The 18,870-nt window shown below is 40.4% G+C and overlaps 1 protein-coding gene across 2 annotated transcripts in view; it reads left to right on the forward strand.

Annotated features, from left to right (window-relative positions):
* The window catches only part of Col25a1 (collagen type XXV alpha 1 chain), a 383,527-nt gene that overhangs the window by 223,584 nt on the left and 141,073 nt on the right, over positions 1 to 18,870 (forward strand). For both annotated transcript variants that reach the window (XM_034501180.2, XM_076933258.1), the window contains 2 exons: positions 12,088 to 12,114; positions 12,253 to 12,279. In XM_034501180.2, coding sequence (XP_034357071.1) covers positions 12,088 to 12,114; positions 12,253 to 12,279 — 54 coding nt within the window. The remainder of the gene's footprint in view (positions 1 to 12,087; positions 12,115 to 12,252; positions 12,280 to 18,870) is intronic.

Below are 18,870 nucleotides of genomic sequence, written 5' to 3' on the forward strand. Positions count from 1 at the left end.
ACTGTTACATTTACTAGTATAATTAAAGTTAAGCCTATATCATGCCATTTCATCTACATGCATGGAAATGTGAGTCTGTGGTGGGGCATTTAAAATCATGACTGCCATCTGAATAATGGTTTTAATAAAATCAATACCCAGTGTAAATTCAGATTTCCTCAGTTATTATAAAATTGTCTGCACTTGGGGCTTAATTATTGTTTTCAGTGTTGGCGTCTCTTATTCTTTAGTAGTTCCCCTTGTCCTTTCTTTTCCACATGGCATCCCTTGTTCTAGAATGTTTGTGCTATATATAAAACGGCTTACATTTTGAATTGTTCTACTTACTGCTCGTGATGTTATTTAACTCATTATCCTGTAGTGAGGTTGGTTCATTTTTAGAAAAGTCCATTTTAAACAGTAGTGTGTTCCCTAGTTCACACCAGGAAGCACGAGGTATTTGATCAGTTGGTTGGTCTCGAGGAGTTGGCCTGATATTCATTAGTTGTTTGCCTGGTGGCTTTTGCAGATTCTAAGGGTTCTGTCTTAAAGTTAGCCATATCGGGCTGGAAGATAGTCCTCTGAAGTCTTTTGAGCTGAGGATGATATGTGCCGGAGAATGTATTTATCTCACTATATTGCCCAGGCTTGCCTCAAATTTCTAGGTACCACTAATCCTCTCGGTCTTACCCTCCCAAGTAGCTGAGTTTATCAATGTGAACTAGTATACCCTAATAGAAAAACCAATTTGATGTTAATACACAGGGTAGGGTGAATCAGGGTAACAGGAAGCCTGTGTAATAGACTATTCTGGAGATCCAAGAACAGGATACTAGTAACGAACACAGGGAGATGGGACAGATGCAAGAGGAACTGTACAACTTAAGTCTTTAGGGCTGAGCACTGGGTTCTATTTATATAAACAGATATAAACACAGGGTTTTAGGCTTGAAGTTGGAACGGTGTGCTTGACAAAAATAGGAAATTCAGAAATCATGATGGTTTCATAGCAGACGCTGGGAAATTGGTTTGAGAAAGTGGAATCTGAGCCCACAATGGTCTGTTTTGGCTCAGACGTCTGGTAAGCAGTTGAAGATGTAGGATTGGAGCTTGGAAAAAAAATTGGAGGACGGAAGGCAGGTGATGTCTGGAGCCTTGAGGGTATATCTGATAGCCATCGAAGGGAGCCTAGTGAGAAGAAAAGGTTTAAGAACAGATTTTGGTGATGTGAATGCTGATGGGTTTTGTCAACCCTTCCTCCCCAGGGCTTCTGTTTATTTAGATTAGTTTAGCCCAGGATATCTCCCTCTCAGGACTCAGTGGCTTCCCTTCCATGGGTCAGCTTTCTTCTAATGGAAAGAAATGCCCTTCCCCCAAAGGAACAACATGTACTTTAACTCATATTCCCTTATTTTTTCTGGATCCAGACTGTAAAAACATGACTTCTTGCTACCTTTCCTTTTTTCCTTAAATCGAATTTCCCGTCTTTGTGTGACTAATCTGTTCTTTAGGGAAGCTAATGGAAACAGTAAAGAAGATAGGACATGCACAGGCGACGATAGTGGGCAAAGGTAATATGTCTTCCCCTTAGCACCAGGAAAAGGTACATTCATTCTCTTGAAGATGTAGGGGAGATGCTGGGGGATGGGATAGTCCCATGGTAGCAGCAACCAGTAAGAAAAAGAGAAGGACTGGGCTGGGGAGGAGGCAAGCACACTGTAGGTGTGATGTCTTCCATCCTGTCTCTGGAGAGCAGGGCGATGAGAATAAAGAATATAACTATGAAGCTCTGGAAGTTGACACTCATGTGAAAAGCTCTGTGGTCATGTTGGCCACCAGCCAGCATGAGGGAGATTCTACTTACACTGGAAGTCAATCAAGAAGCATAGCCAAGACCTGAGAGTCGGGCTCCCAGCCCACCTGATAGTAGGTTCTTTTTTAACATTTTAAAATTATTTTTAATTTTAGGGGGGGTGTCTTGTTTTTCATGCTCCTGACTATCTACCTGACCCTCATCCTTGGGTTGTGATCAGTTGCATTTCATAAAGTCTCTATCGCTTTATAGGATATGAGAAATGAAGTTAAGTGGCCTTCCAACAAGGCTTAAATCACTTGAACAAAAATGATGTTCAGGCAGAATATGAGGAAACATGTTGAAATGGGTGGCTGTAAAGTAAACCCGGGGCTTAGAGGGCAATGTACTATACAGAATCCAGGCTTAACTGCACATGGACACACATGCACACACCACACACACAGAGACGGGGTTGGAGAGGGAGAGAGGAGAGAGAGAGAGAGAGAGAGAGAGAGAGAGAGAGAGAGAGAGAGAGACAGACAGACAGACAGACAGACACAGACGGGTAGAGAAGCAGAGATGGGTGTCTGGAGAGAGCAATGGGTGCCAGGCTAATGAGTAAGGTTCAGTGATGTATGTGTATGTATGTGAAATGCTATGTAAGGGAACCTGTTGTTTTGCATGCTGACTAAAAAGAAGAGACAATGGTATCTGGGTCCATCTGAGTCCTACTGAACACAGTGACAATAACATAGGAGAGCTTATTGAAGGAGTGAGAAATAGCAGGAGCTCCTACAGCAGCTGGCATGAAATTACACTTTCTTTCCACAAAATCAGGATTCAGAATTCCAAATATTTCACCATGGGGTTCATTTTATTTGACCTTTTAGAAGTAAGGCACAGGAGTGAGAGGGAGCCACATTCAAAGTCAGAGGCACTTGCACAGTCTTAAAGCATTTAGAGACACAGACCAATACTGGGAGGAGGAAGGAATTTCATGTTTGATTAGCAAGAACAGTAATGTACATATAGAAAGAAAGCAAGCCAGAGGAAATGGCCCCAAGTCCCACTGTCTCACAAGCCCCTAACTGAGCTACACCAGTCTTACTTTTGCAATGTTTAAATTTTCCCAAATTTGCTTTTGAGTGTTAGAGGCCATTAATTGCTTCCTTACGGCAGCTGTTTATGGTTTCAGGCTGATCGTGGGCACACACGGTCTGCTGTTCAGGACCCAAACAGACATCATAAAAGACCTCACCATTACAGTCTCACCACAGAAAAATGCCCAGGAAATAATAGCTGTAAAAAATTAGTTTTTAACCAAGTAGGGCTGGTTTTGATATTTTAAATTTGGGGGTATGTCCACCCCCACCCTCCTTCTGCTTGGTTTTAATCTTCAATGCAAAATGAAAGGTGTAAAGTCTAAGGCTGTAAATCCGCTTCTTGCCGTAATTCCCATCCCAGGCTTAGCGGAGTTGGATAGTAACATATAACCACAGTTCTCCTGCCAGGGGACTGGCTTCTCCTTTGCTTCGTCCTTCCACATTGCTGCTTTGAACCCCAAGACTTGTATTGTATTTTCTCTCACACATACATCCATTTCAGTTTGGCAGGACTGAATTGAGTACCTACTCTGTGTTAACATTGACTGAGGGGTTCTAAGGCCTAACATTCAGTTTCATTTTATTTATTAAAGGGATGAGGTTTGGTTTGGTTTTGACAGGGAACAGCCCTCAAAGGTAAATTGTGTTCAATCTGCAGTGTCTTCAGACGTTCCCACCATCCACCCAGGGACATTTCCCACGGTTCATTTTGCTTTAGGAAGTTCTGTATGTTTGGCTTCTTCATTCCTCAAGTATTTCTAAAACATAGTATTGAATTGGGTTACTAATAATCACCAGCACTGGAAGGCTCCTTAGTTGTAAGCTGTTTTGTTTTAGTCCAGGACAGGCAATATTTTTGCCCATTTAACAAATGAGAGAGCCAATTCAGCAAAACTAGTCTGCCCAAGATTATACACAGTCTCGTTTTCAGTCTATATCTGTAACTTCAGAGCTCAGGTTCCTGGCTACCAGGCTACTTTTAATTTATGTTCTTCATTTTAAAAATAACACCTCTGAGGTTCTCTTGTATTTTCCTTTGACTTTTGCTGAAACCCTTAAAAAGGAAATTATAAATGAATTTTATTAATTATAAATCACACATTTTATCTATGCTTTTAGGCAGTATAATTCTATATCAAGAAAAAATTAAGATTTATATATTACTAGCTCAATGTATTTGTAAAGTTAAAAGTCTGTAAGTCAAAATAATTTTATGTTAGACTTCATGTAACAATTCAAGATATCCCCAAAATTATATACCTATGCCTGTGACTGTGCCTATGCCTATCCTAACAGAAGTTTATGCATGAATTAAAGGTTGGCATATACTCAGAAGAAAATAGGTTCTCATTTTTATTAGAGAGAAATTGGTGCTAAGACAATTAAACATGTACTCAGAAGTATATATATATATATATATATATATATATGTATACATACACACACATATATGCACATATACATGCACACACACTCACACACATACAGAAATATCACTATCTAATTATCTAGGGTTCCCATTTTTCAAAAGAACACTAGATTCTCAAATGTCAATGTCATTTGCAATGTCATTTTTCTGAGATTTCAGAGACAAGCTAAATATTGTGAATATGCAATTTGGTTATGTCTGTCCCTTCCTAAGAGGTCAATTAAATACACATGTGGGGAGACATGTTAATAACCAGTACAGTTGAGGCACCATCTTGATTCTACAAGAGAAAAGCTGTTTCTCCTGTTTCCTTCCTCCCTGGGAAACTGTAAGCATCAATAACATATTGTTGAAAGAACTCTGGAGCCCATGGAGAGAAGACTTAGAACAGCCCTCCACTCCTCTGGGGCTGTGCTGTCCTCATGAGAGAACCACTGTATAAAAAAGGCTGCCATCTCCTCCCTCCAAGGCTAGGAAGATGGGCGTTTAAAATATAGGAAATTATGTGCAGTCTTCACCTTAAGAATGAGAGGAATAGAAATGTAGTGAAGACATACTCTACCTAGAAGTTAACATTCATGATGGGTGACATTTTAGTGGTGGCACCATAATGTGGTTACCATGTGCGAAAGATCACAGAAACTGTACAGAGAGTATCACACCATGACCACTACTATGGGTTTTTGTGTGGACCTTTTACTTAGTAGTGATAGGAGACTATCTCTCCTTTCCTCTCCTCTCCTCTCCTCCCCTCCCCTCCCCTCCCCTCCCCTCCCCTCCCCTCCCCTCCCCTCCCCTCCCCTCCCCTCCTCTCCTCTTTCTCCCTCCTTCCCTCTCTTCCTCTTTTCTCTCTCCTCTCCCATTCCCTCTCCTCCTCTCTCCTCTCTTCCTCTGTCCTTTTCTTCTTTCTCTGTACCCTTTCTATACTCCCATTTCCTATTAGGCCAGATGAAGCAATCAATAGTCTAGATTTTCAATACAACCCTAAATCCAGATTTCAACTATGTATGAGCCACTTGTCCTTGGAACAGGTCTTCACATGGGTTGAACTAGCTTAGGCCAATGCTTTTCTACAACTTCACTGAACTTTAAGCTTTCAAATAAGTAGGACTTCTTCAAAAACTGAGAGTCTGTCAGTGGCCTGTCATCTACCCTGCTTGGTTCAGTTTCAGAAATGTCTTTCACATCTACAGCTTTGCTTATAGCCTCACTGCTTCACATTATTCCCAAATGCCTTCCTCCTCACCAGGACCAAGACAACAGCTCTCCAAGAACTGCTAACATCCCACACTCTGTGAGCCCCACAGAGCAGACACACCCTGTCTTCTCACCACACTGAAGCTGATGACAGGATCTGGCCCAAACACCAGAGTGTGGCTAACCAGCCTTCTGCAGTTCCTCTTTCCTGCTCTTCCCTATTTCCACTCCCAGCTCCACATCTTTCTGTGATAGCGTAGTGTCCCCTTACCCTTACACATGTTCTTCCCTTCTATCTGAACCTCTTCACACGCCCTGTCTCCCCCTTTATCCCCATCCAACTTGGAGGAGCCAACTGCAACATTGCCTTTCAACTCCAGTTCTTTTGCCTTCTCTCTTCTCATAGTTCTGCCATACAGAGTCATTCCACCGATCGTAGTCATCCGAACATACCCCTCCTCCAGATGCAGAGGGCACTAACCAACTGGCAGCCATAAATGCTCAGAAGATGGAGTCTGTTCATTCTCTTAATTCTACAGTAATGAAAAGAATAATCAGAAAGAGCTGAGCTATCTTGTAAGACTGAAAAATCAACTTACGTATGAATATTGGGCACAGGGGTCACCAGCCCCTCTTCCTGACTGGGAATCCCAGGACATGATTTTTCCCCCTCTAACAGAATTTCATTTTTTCATGATTATTTGGTTGTTCCCATTTCAAAATAAGTAAAGCTACAGTTCAAATGAGTCAAGGGCCACTGCTGGGACGCTCGGCTCCCATGGCACACTCGGCTCTCTCTCGACTCATTCACTTTAATGTGAATTGAAATGCCATCAGGTATTTTCTAAAGATCTTCCATTGGGCTTCTCTTTGCTTTCTGTTTGGTTTTTATGGAAATAGATGATAAGAAGCACTAAAACTTCAGCTGTTTGGGTAGAAATAGACTTGGGGCTACCAAAATCCCAGACTTACATCCAGGAGCTGGAACAAACGGAAAAATGGCTACAGATTGTTATTATTATTATTATTATTATTATTATTATTATTATTATTAAGCTATTTGAACAGGAACTAGTTTGCCAGGCCTTTGGCTTTTATCAATCCTTTTGTAATGAGTCAGTTACATTCTGATAATGTGCTAAAGCAACAGTTCTCAACCTGTGGGTCTCGACCCTTTTGGGGGGGTCACATATCAAATATCCTGCATATCAGACATTCACATTGCAATTCATAACAGTAACAAAGTTGCTGATATGATGTAGTGACAAAATATTTTTATGGTTGGCAATCACCACAACATAAAGAACCGCACTAAAGGGTCTCAGCATTACGGAGGTTGAGAGTCACTCTTCTGAAGAGTATTCCCACTTGATTGTAATGACAGACACAAACTTTATTAGCATCTTTCAGTGTTTATGTAATTAAAAGCTTATTATACAAAAAATATTTAGAAACAATAGTTCTAGCAATCCTTAAGCCTTTATACAACTGCCCTTATACAACATTCCAGGCAGGTGACAAATGTGCCCCCCAAAGCCTGACATAAAGCTGTGACCCACAGCTAATCTTACACATTCTCTTTTCATTGATTTTTAGCCATGTTTAGTTACTAAATAGCCATAGATACTGTATTAAATATTTGTTTGTTAAAGGTAGTATAGTTTGCAACAGCAAGATGCCACTTACAAATACTCTCAAGTTGTTGGTGCTGAAGAGAATCTTCAGGAGTTACGCTCATTGGCTGTTCTTGCAAGGGGCCCGTGTTCAGTTCTAGCTCCCACATGGCAGACCAGAGCTGCCTATGATATGGTCACTAGGTACATTTGTATTCATGTATATAGTATAGGAAAACACACATACACGTGAAATAAAAACCCTTTTAACAAATATTCCTAAGTGAAATAATTAGAACCATTGATTTGTATTACTGCTCATCTTTTAGTATTAATAAGGATTTATTAAAAAAAAAATTGTGAAGATGAAGAAAAAAATGAGCTCATGACCAACCTGAACTTTAAAGGTTCGTATCAGAGAAACTTCTTGCATTGTAGTATTTTGACTTAGAAAAGCAGCATGGCTCCCAAACTTAGAGACACTGTCCTCTGTGGTAGCCTACTTAGTTCTTCAGATTGAGCCCATTTTTTCCAGTGAAGAGGCCCAATTCAAAAAAGAGCTGGACTCAAAAAGAGAAGAATACCTCCCCTCCCCCACTGCCAGTCCTGAGCACAGGAGTGGGGGTGGTATGCCCCAAACAGCTACCACAGCTGTGAGGAGAGCCTGGCAGATGGAGGATGCCATGCTATCTGCTCAGAAACACCACTTTTGAGCAGCAGTACTTACTGTTCAATTTTTGATGCAGATTCTCGTGTGTTCGTAAACTAGACATCCTTACATAAGGCATTCTGGCACTAGTCAACATGTGTGGATTTGACATTTGACATTGGATTTCCAAAAGATTCATTTCTGCTCCCCATTGTAAAGGGATTTCAGAAAAGTTTTGACATCAATTATGCCACAAACCCAAACAAAGCCCCTTGAGGTCTGAGTCTCTGAGATCTCACTAGAAACCCGTACAGAAGTGTAAAGAGGGGGACCTTTGAGAGGCAAGGGAAGGGGCTGGGGAAGGGTCCACAGCAACAGCTGACTTAAAGGTCCCTGGGTTTTCTAGGAGTCGATCTTACTTAACCTTGGTGAAGTGTTGACCTTTAGAAATACATGATTTAGCTTTGTTAGAGATAGGTATCACATGTTTCTAAATCAGCCTTTTCTACAACGTCCTTTAACCATGGGTTAAAACAATGATAAGCATTAAATAGACATTCAACAAATGTATGTTCAAAGTACAGTTTATTAGTGTGCTACTTCAGTCAGGGCTGCACTCTCCGCTGCCTTGCTCAAACTTCTGATCATAAGTCCTTCTCATTCCTCTTTCTCTTATCTCCCCCGTGCTTCACCAAAAATAATACCCAACCTCTACAACATTAGCATCTGTATTTTAAAAAACTACAGATATTCTTAGTCTTAGTGTTTCTCATTATTCACTGCTTTATTTACTGAAAATTTTAATAGGTACATTAAATATTCACTGAAAACGTTAAAATATGATTTTCTTAGCTTCCCTCTACTTATTGACAAAACTATCTGGAGGATAAAGAGAAAAGGATCTTAGGAAGGTAACTGTATGATCTTAGCCCTGTTTCCTGCTTCTCTCTCTCTCTGCCTTCTATTTTGTTTTTTTCTCACCCAGAACCTACCACTTCAGGGCCCATGTCTGTGACATGGGATATGCAGCCAAGGCCATTTTAGAAGTTGCATGTTGAGGGCAGGCACCAGCCACACAGATGATTCTGAGAATCAAGTTCCATGTCTCTGCTACACGGTCTTGGTATTTAAAGTCATGCAGGATGAATTAAAATCCTGGACAGCTCATTTCCAAGAGGCCTCACACTGAAAAGATCTGAGTTTCATTTTTGGCATCTCTAAAAGGATTATCATAATACTTCACTGCATTTGGGGGAAGATGAAATGTAACAGCAACTTAGAATTCCTTGTTGATGTGAAAATATGCAAAATGAGAGACATGATGATGTTGTTGTTGTTGTTGTTGGTGGTGGTGGTGGTGGTGGTGGTGGTGGTGGTAGTGGTGGTGGTTTCAGGATAACTTCACAGGTCTCACTGAAAAGGCATGCTACCTAAACAATAAAGAGAGCCACACAGTATATAAAATCAGTTCCAGTGATTTTGGATGCTAATATGAAACAGACAGTGATAAAGCTGTTGCTTTAGAATAAGCAGACAAAACTCTCTGTAATGTGGGAATGCTGGAGATGTCTGAAGTGGAACGCAAGGATAGCTATAAAAAACAGGACTCGGTGCCATTCCACTGTGACTGACACTAAGCAGAAAGTGGCATTTTATCAAAGCAGGAGTCCCGTGTTCCTACTTCCGTGATGTAGCACCCTTCTGATAGACTCTTGGCCTTATTTCCTGCCTGGGTTTGTTCTTATGTCTTAGCCCCACTGTAAATGGAGAGTGTGGAGATAATTACGAAACATTCCAATTCCTTGGGCTGTGCTGAACCACAAAATATGACTTCATTATTAAGAATTAGGACAGACAGCATAATTGATGCCTCTAGAAATAGTTTTTCTAACTAGAAGAATAGACAGACTCTCAACAATGAGAAATTCCTACAAGGAAACGTTATGTACACATGTGGTCACCTGATTTATGAGAAAGGTAACCCAGAACCACAATTGGGAAAAGATGCCTTTTTCAGTTAACAGTGTTCAGTTAACTCGATAACCACCTGGGGACAAAAACCATCCTGACTTCCACCTCCCATAAAATCGGTTCTCAATGAATTCACACTCACAGATGAAAGATGCAATAATAAGCCTTTCCACTTGTAGAATAAACAGACAGATTCTTCTTGATGTAGAATAGCTAAAGATTTCTTAAGTTGATGGCAAGAGAAAAATGTTATATTGACTTTTATTAAATTAACAATATCTATTCATTGAAAATGGCCATAGGGGCTGAGGACATAGCTCAGTAGTAGAGCATTTACATAGATTCTCAAGGTCCTGAGTTCAAGATCCAGCATCCCACCACCCCCAAAAATCAACAATAATAACAACAAAGAAAACCTTAACAGAAATGTAAAAGCAGAACATAGGATGGAAAAACATATTTCTAATAAATACAGATAGCAAAAAATATATTCAGAATACATAAAGATTCCTAAATATATGCATATGTGTGGCATTTAATATGTAATATATTCTAACATATCAATAGGATAATTTAGTGAAACAAAGACAAAGGCTGATAATTCTTTATGAAAAGAATGTAAAATATTGAGTAGGTATATTAAAAGGGCATTCAATTGTTGAATAATTATTATATTAGTATAGATGCATGAAATTAGTATGATGGCAGTTATTTCTTAACCAGCTAATTCCCCAATAACCACACAGAGAGATTAAGATTTATTAAAATTGCCTTGAACCAAATACTGAGCAATTATAACTCCGTTGTAAACCTCTAAGTTAATCAGGCTTCCTCCCAGACATATCCCCAAGTTATTTGTAGTTCTTTGTCCTTTTTTGTTCCAGCTCTTCTCCTCATGTTTTCTCGACCTCTCCTTGTGGCTTCCCTCCTTCACTTCCTGACACTTCCTCCTAGAAGCTCTGTATTGGCTTGTTGGCTTTTATTGGCAAGGCAGAGAACAAATGAGGAGCGACATTTGCACAAACTTGAAGCAGGAGCTTCTAAGAATAAATATAACACAGCCCTGTCCAGATTGAAACCAGATAGTCGGATAGAGAAGTCAGCATTTGAAATAATACAAGGGCAAACTTTACACAGTGTACCAAAATATTTTGCCAACATTCAATTTATCACTAGGGAACTATAAAATAAAAAAGATAAATTACTGTACCCTACAAGAACAAGTACGATAAAGAGGAGAAAATAGCAAGCATTAGAGATGATCTGGAAATATTGAAGCTGGGCATATAAACTCTAGGTGCCACTTGGAAGTCTCTGCAGAAGTGGAAATGAATGTACTTTCTTCTTTATGTAGATACACACACAACAGAAATGTAGTCAGGCATTTTCATCAAAGCACTTACAGTAGGGTGTTCATAACAGCAGTTTACACTAGCCAAGACCCCTGGAACCAAGTATCCATCAGCAAGAAGATGAACAAAGAAGTCTTATATAGAATTTTATAAAGCAGTAAGAAGATATATCTTGTTATATCTTTATATATATCTTTAGATATATAAATGTATATCTTAATATATAAATGTATTTTATATATTTTATAGAATATATTATATATAATATATATAATATAAATGTATTTTATATATTTAAAGATATACATTTATATATAAGATATACATTTTATAAATATACATTTATATATAAGATATACATTTATATATAAGATATACATTTATATATAAGATGTATATTTTATAAATGTATATCTTATATATAAATGTATATCTTTAGATATCTAAATGTATAAATATTTATATATAAATATATAAATATATATTTAGATATATATCTTTAGATATATGTATATCTTTAGATATATCTTTGTTATATCTAAAGTTATACACAAAATTATAGATGAATTTCACATGTATTGAACAAAACATACTAAGCATATGCTGCATGGCTTGATTTAGATAAAGAACAGAGGCAGGTGAACTCGACTGTCAGAGATGGAAGAGTGGCTGGTGGAGTAGGTGTTGGCAAGTGCAGGTCACAACAGAGCTCCTTGCCTTTGCTACTAGGGTCTTCTTTAGCTCGAGTCTATTAAGTTCGTGACAATCTACTTAGCACATTTGATACATATGATATATATGTATGTATATACGCCCATATACCTATTAGTATTTTCTTATTCTAATTATATTACAATTATAACTTAGAAAGCAAAGGTCTTTGAGAAACCTTTCGCCAACTATTGGCTCTCTGAGTTCACCTAAGTCTTTCAATTGACTGAGTAGATTTATTCAGGATTCTATTTAAAGCTAATATTTTTTTCTTCTTTTATTTTTCAGGGCCCTCCTGGTCCAAAAGGTGATAAGGTGAGAAAGTGTATTGATTAAATTAATTCATTTACTGGAAATGCGTATTGGTGTGATCTGTGGTATGTCTGGACCTTTTTAATAAGCATCTCATTCTGATTGTAGATAATGCTCTCATCTTATTTTGCTTTTCTACAGGGAGAACAAGGTGATCAGGGGCCTCGGGTAAGCTATACACTTCTTGTCCTGGGTGGGAAATGAATTTCTAGATCAGAATGTACTGAGTACCCTTACCATTTGTATTTGTGCTGCATGACTTAGTAACAGCTGACAAAATTGATAAACCACTCATAAGCAAAAAAAAAAAATAGCTTACTAACAAATATGTGTGCCTTGTGTATGATCATACCTAGATGACTACACATAGAACATTCTACAATTGATAAACCTACTGAAGCCATCCATCAGTTATATTCCCAGTGACCACTGGGTTTTTTAGATGTGCACACACTGTTTTGCAACATAAAGGCCATGTGGTGTTCTCTGGAATTTGGCATTTCCCTCTGATGAAACTTCACGTGTTATTGCATAAATATGTTCTAGCATAGATAAAAATATTAATGCATCTTACATATTTATTCTTCCTCGGGCGTCTGAACAACACTTGTTTGGAGATTTCTTGTTTTTCCAGATTTGTGAGGCAGATAAAAGGTGTGACACTTTGAGCACTGTGGGAGGAGGACCGTTGTTTCTTCTCCCCTCAGATGTGGCCCCCTTTGACCATCATAACCAATGGTGAATGCTTTGTTGTTGCCCTGGTAGTGCCAAGTCCTCTGCTTCGCATCTGTGCCTCATTACTCAAATGTTCAGACATACTGTTCCAATGATGTAGTGGCTCTGTTCAGACATACCTCTCAATTTTCTCATGTCACTACGCACAAAAGCGAGTATTTGGTTGAAGAGAGGATCTTGTTTTTTACGGTGGAAACACACATTTAAAATGTTCAGGTTGAGAGGAGAAACTATGGAGGTCTTTCTGTAAAATATACTGCATTTTGGTTAATTATTTAATTTATGAATACTGTGGACAGATTTTTATTTCAAACTGTAGAACTGAGGCAAATGGGAAAGGTTTAGCCTTTGTTTGCCCCTCATGCTCTTTGGAGCCAGCTAAAGGCTATATTCGGATTTCCTTGTCTTCCTATTCTTCAGCCCCTTCCTGTTGAAATCATGGTGACGCGGAGTAGGCAGGCTTCTCTTGACAGCTACCCTAGCCGATGACTGCCTCCAAGCTAAAAGCTCATCAGTGGTGCAAGAAGATTGAGCATCGTGATATCTACTGTCATGGGTGGGAATGGAATGGAACTTGTAGCCTTTAATGACGAGCTGAGAACCCCTTGATCTGTGGGTGGTGGTGACATTTCACATGGCGTGTCTCCCTGCATTGAGTATCATGTCTTTCTACACCCAGTCTCATAATCCCTCAGCTTGGCCTCTCCAGGTAAGGGGGGTGGGGGGGTCCTCCGTTCTGAGGAGCGTTCTTTTGGCAGCGGAAGTGCAGGGGCGGTTCCCAGCCTAGCTTGTCATCAGCCAGTCCTCAGTGTTCTTTCCCAGAAAGGTGTGTTGGCTTTCATCGTCACTCATGGTGATGATTGATTAGGAAGCTAGGCCAAATTTCCAAAGTGAAACCCGACACCATCTGAAATCCACGTGGTTTCACGTTGCATTACAAACTAAGACTTGGACCAGGAGCCGAGAAAGTTTGGCCAAAGTTCACGAACTCCTTTGACAGACCCAGACAGCCTTTCAGACAGATTTCAGCCAGTTTTCACACTGACTGGGGCCAAGTTTCACACAATCCAGGGGCCAGTTATCGTTTTTTTTGTTGGGGGGGGTGGGGGGAGTGGAAAGTGGCAAGAGCTGGTCTTGTTTTCGCTTGGATATTTCTTTCTATTGAATGAGTTTAGGGCGAATTCCTCGGGCAGGGGTTGGCTGTGGTATGAATATGCAGGGGCGGTGTGTGAGGGGTTCGGAAAGGCTCATGCAAAGAGAATGGGAACCCAAGCTTGGCTCATCTCCTCTCGGAGACCTACCTTAAAATCAAACCATTTATATAGAGAGTTCTAGGACTATGTATCATTCCTTCCTAGTCAGATAGTATTAGCTCACTAATCAAGAAAATTTTCGTATAAAAAGGAACAAAGGAAGAGCCCACAGTTTCAGAGAAGAGTAAGTCAAAACTCTGGAGACGTCTTCAATTGTAATGAAAATTAATTGCCATGTCTTCTGTGTAGGCAGAGTATTCCAGCCAATATTCACTTACTTACCTAGTATTACCTAAAATAAGTATTATACACTATGTTGGCTCAAACTCATGGTGATTATCATTTTGTTTAAATAATATAGTCCTCTGTATTTGAATGTTCTGCCCATTTCATTTTATCACAGACTTAAAATCCTGTATTGTTCCATTTGTTTTAAATCATTCCTTTGCATACTTTCCACTCTGACCCTTCCTTCCCCTTGCATCCTTTATTAGCTGGCTGTGCATTATAGCATCAACAGTGTTTCCTCAGGGTGAAATCCTCCCCCATCCCTACTTTGTTTCTCCAAGTATCAAAGCAGAAGAGCAAGCCACTGTATGTGAGTCAAAACAGGAAGAAATGACAGTATAGAAAATAGAAGGTAAAACTGGTTTTGAAGTGTTGAACGTCAAGCCACGCACATCAAGCATTGCCATGTTCAAAGCGCTCTGCTTAACGTAATGGAGACCGGAAATGGATCCACCTCTTCCTCCCTCCCTGCTTCCCGGTGCCAAATTCAAGCTGCTGTTATGTGGTCTTCTCTTTCAGCTTGTTTCCATTCTTGACCTTGACCCATTTTCTGCCAAGCAGCAAGAGATAATCACTTTCCTTTGTAAATTAGAGCATGCTGCTCTTTGTCAAAGACTTTCTAGTGAAGTGAGTGTGCACCGTTGTGCTTGGCCCCTTTGCACCTTCCTGGTTAGCAGTTGCCACCTCGCCTCTCCCAGTTCTTCTCTGCCCACCACCTCCTAGCCACAGCTTTCCCAGTGTTCCCAGGCCTCCACACCTCCTCCGTGAACAGCTCAATGGCATTTCTAATTGCCCTTTCTTCTCTGAGTTTCCTGACCGGAACTCTCCATTAACTGATACCTCATCTCTGCTATAGCCCCCAGAGGAGAGCCCCTCTCACTGCCCATTTACAGCTTGAGATGACCCTGGGTTTTTTCATTTTACTTGTTTGATGTCAATAAAGTTTGTCCTTTACCCCATGGGATATGAGAACCAGGATTATAGAATAGTAAGGACTTGATAAGTTTTGCTGGTTGTTGTTCCAACTGCCCTATCAGTGCCCTACTGCCCTCAAGAAGCATGTACTTTCAGGGGTCTCACGAAGAGCACTGCGTCACTGGGCAGCTGTGGCTATATAATAAGTTCAAGACCAGCTTAGGACACATGAGAAACTGCCTCAAATAAACACTAGACACTTTGGTGAGGTAATTTGAGCTCTGGCTTGTTAAGTGACTTCTCTCTTGAAAAACACACTGAAAGCAAAATATTACACCTTCCAGGGAGTAAAATACTATAAAAGTTATACACAAGGAAAATAAAAGGGTTTATTTCAAGAACAGTAACATTTCATTTGCTATGAGTATGCTAAAGATTACAAAGTATCAGATTGATTTTTTTTTAACTGAAGCTCTATTACAGGACATGTTGAATGTCTAGCACGCTTGGCAATAGGAAGCCACTGAAGGTTTCTGAGTCCCCCAGTTGATGTGTGTCATCACTGGACTGTTGAGTGTTAATCCCAAATGTCCTTCATAAGCATCTGATGGGCAGTAATGTCCTCCCACAGGATGGAATCAGAAGAAGCTGACAATTGAGAGAGCAAACAGACAGGAAAATTCTGTCAGTCATCAAAGACAAGACCATGATCTCAGATGACAAGTAGCAAAGATGTCTGTTCTTGATGGAGAGGTCAGCATAGAAACACACTACACACACACACACATGCAAACACACCAGAATCATATAACACACCATACCACACACACACCACACTCACACACCACAACACACACCACACACATGCAAACACACCACAATCACATAACACATCACACACTCACATGCACACATACACACATGCAAACACACCAGAATCACACACCATAAAACACACCACACACATACAAACACACCAGAATCACATAACACACACACACACACACACACACACACACACACGTGCGCGTGCGTGTACAAACATGCACATTAAGGTAAGTTAGGTACACTTTTTTATGTTCCAGAAGCAGTCTTGGATTAAATTAAAAGACAGGATTATAAAAGTTCAACACAGGTATTGGAGCTGATTGAATATAGGTGCTGAAGAAAAAGGCTGAACTTTCTGAGACTTAGTTCATTTAAGTGCAGGTTATACTTTACTCCTGTTAGATTTATGATGATCAAGTCCACTGGAATAGCCCAACAAAGAGAACGTGAGACCAGACTCGTGAGGTGGGGGCCCTGCTGTAGAACAAGCTCTTGAGCCATCCAGGTAGGAAGTAAGATCTGGGGTCAGGAGATTTGCAAAAAAATAAAGGGAAGACATCTCTCAGGTCGAGCCTTTAGAGGCAGCCATATTAAAGGGATGGGATGAGAGTAAGTGTCAGAGCATTCAGAGGGAGGGCCAGGACAGGGCAGTACGTGGACACCCACCAAGGACAGACTGCATTAAAACAGTAAAGGAGGGAAAGCTAACACCATATTGTTAATGAAAAGAAACTACAAGGATAGCGGCTGCCAAAAGCTTCTGGAGTCACTGTTTTGAATCCATGGACATGAAGGGAATGCTTTTTGTTAAGCAGTAGAAATGGAGGGCAGATTTCAAGAAGTTCCAGTACAGATGGGAGGAAAATGGGCTGGGTTTGAATCCTGTTGGTGGCATGTGATTGAAAGTTGGCCTGCTTGGCATTGGTTTTATCTCAGTATGCTTTGAGCCAAATCCACTCTTCCAGTTTGAGGTATAACAGCCATCGATGTCAGCTGACTTTATTCTGTAAGCAGAGCCCACACATTGCTCCTTACCCACCAGGAGATGCCCTACCAGCTGCTGTCAGTCTTCAATTGCACTTTTGCAGTTAAGGCTCCAGGCTACTGGGAGAAGTTGGAACTTTATCTTATTATTGTCAGTGGGCAGGCATGGGCTTAATTTCTCTTCACTCTTTCTCTCAGCTTTGTAGCACAAAGTGGGGCACCTGTGGCTTTGCTATCTTGGATAACCTGCTGTGAGGGAGATGTGGGGGAATGGAATGGCTTGCAAATTAAACTAAGAATAGTTCAGTAGAGGAAGGCACAATATGATGCTCTTTGGTTGCTCCACCTTGGTATTGTTGAGGTATATTTATTTTCAACTCCTCTGGACTTAAAATTACTTAGGAGGGAAGGGGGAGGAGGGAGGACTTGTAGAGGGGAAATAGGAAGATGGGAGGGGCTGATATTGAGTTGCAAAGTGAATAAATAAATCAGTTTTGAAAATAGCAACTGGAGAACACAGTTGAGAAGTACACAGGTTTTCATTGTAACACTCCTTCTAATTATCTATACATTTGAGTGTTTTTCTAAATAAAAGATAAAAAAAGAAAGACATAGTTTGAAAAATTAACAGAAATGCACTTTATTAGTTACCTTTGAATTGCTATGACCAAAATACCTGATATGAACAGCCTAAGAGAATGTATCAGGTACTTTTCTGTTACTCTAATAACATGACAGGACAAAAAAATAATAAAATAAAATTACTTAGGAGACCCAGTAGTGGGTGCTTGATGGAAATGTTCCTGCAAAAGGGAGACTCACCCTAATGTGGATGGCAATGTCCCATGGGCTGAGAGCCCAAACTGAATAGGGACAGCAGAGGTAAACACCAGTATTCACCTCTGCTTTCTGAGTGTGGACACAGAATGGCCAGCCAGCTCCCTTCCCAGCCATGATGAGCACAAACACAAATAAATGGTTGGTTTCTCTCGTCAGTCATGATAAAATATGTGCACTGTCAGCTACCCACCTCCCCAAATGAATGGAAATGTATACTGTGAGTTCCTAGAACCTTTGTCATGTGTGAGGGAACCTCTCTGAATATAGTATAAAGAAGCAGGGCGACATAGCCAATATGTTGAAGACTATCAACCTTCCAAAAAAATGTAGAACCACATCGTTGACGCGTATCCGCCTGTTACCTTCTCCCCTCTCCTTGGTGCTGTGGATATAGCCCATGGTCTTACCCAAGCTGGGCGAGTGCTCTGCCATGGGACTGCACCGAGCTCTCAGTCACCTTCATCTCGTACCATTCTTAGGTTTTAAGTGATTCCATGTGCAGTATGTGTACCCAGTCCCTGCTTACGCTTTGTGCCAGTGGGATTTCTTCTCTTTTGTGATAACCAGATGAGGGGAGACTGTGTTCTCCTTTTCCTGAAGCTGCTTATGTTCTATAAATGGATGCAATGATTATGCCCTTATCCTGAGCCCCCCCCCCCCATACTAAATATTGAATGATGTTTCCTGGCCAGTAAGGTGATTCCATTGTTGCATAGAAAGAACTCAAGACTCTCTGGTCTTACCTCATCATCACCTGTCCCCTCCACCGCTGCCTCTGTTTCCCCTCATTATCAATATGCGCCCCCCCCACACCCATTCCCAAGGTCAGTGGCTGTCATCATGAACTACGGCAACGGGAACTACAATACCCCAGGGTTTTATGATTATCATGCACATTTCTTCCTCCTTGTCAGTG

This window comes from Arvicanthis niloticus, chromosome 4 (genome assembly GCF_011762505.2).
Source record: "Arvicanthis niloticus isolate mArvNil1 chromosome 4, mArvNil1.pat.X, whole genome shotgun sequence".
NCBI lineage: Eukaryota > Metazoa > Chordata > Mammalia > Rodentia > Muridae > Arvicanthis > Arvicanthis niloticus.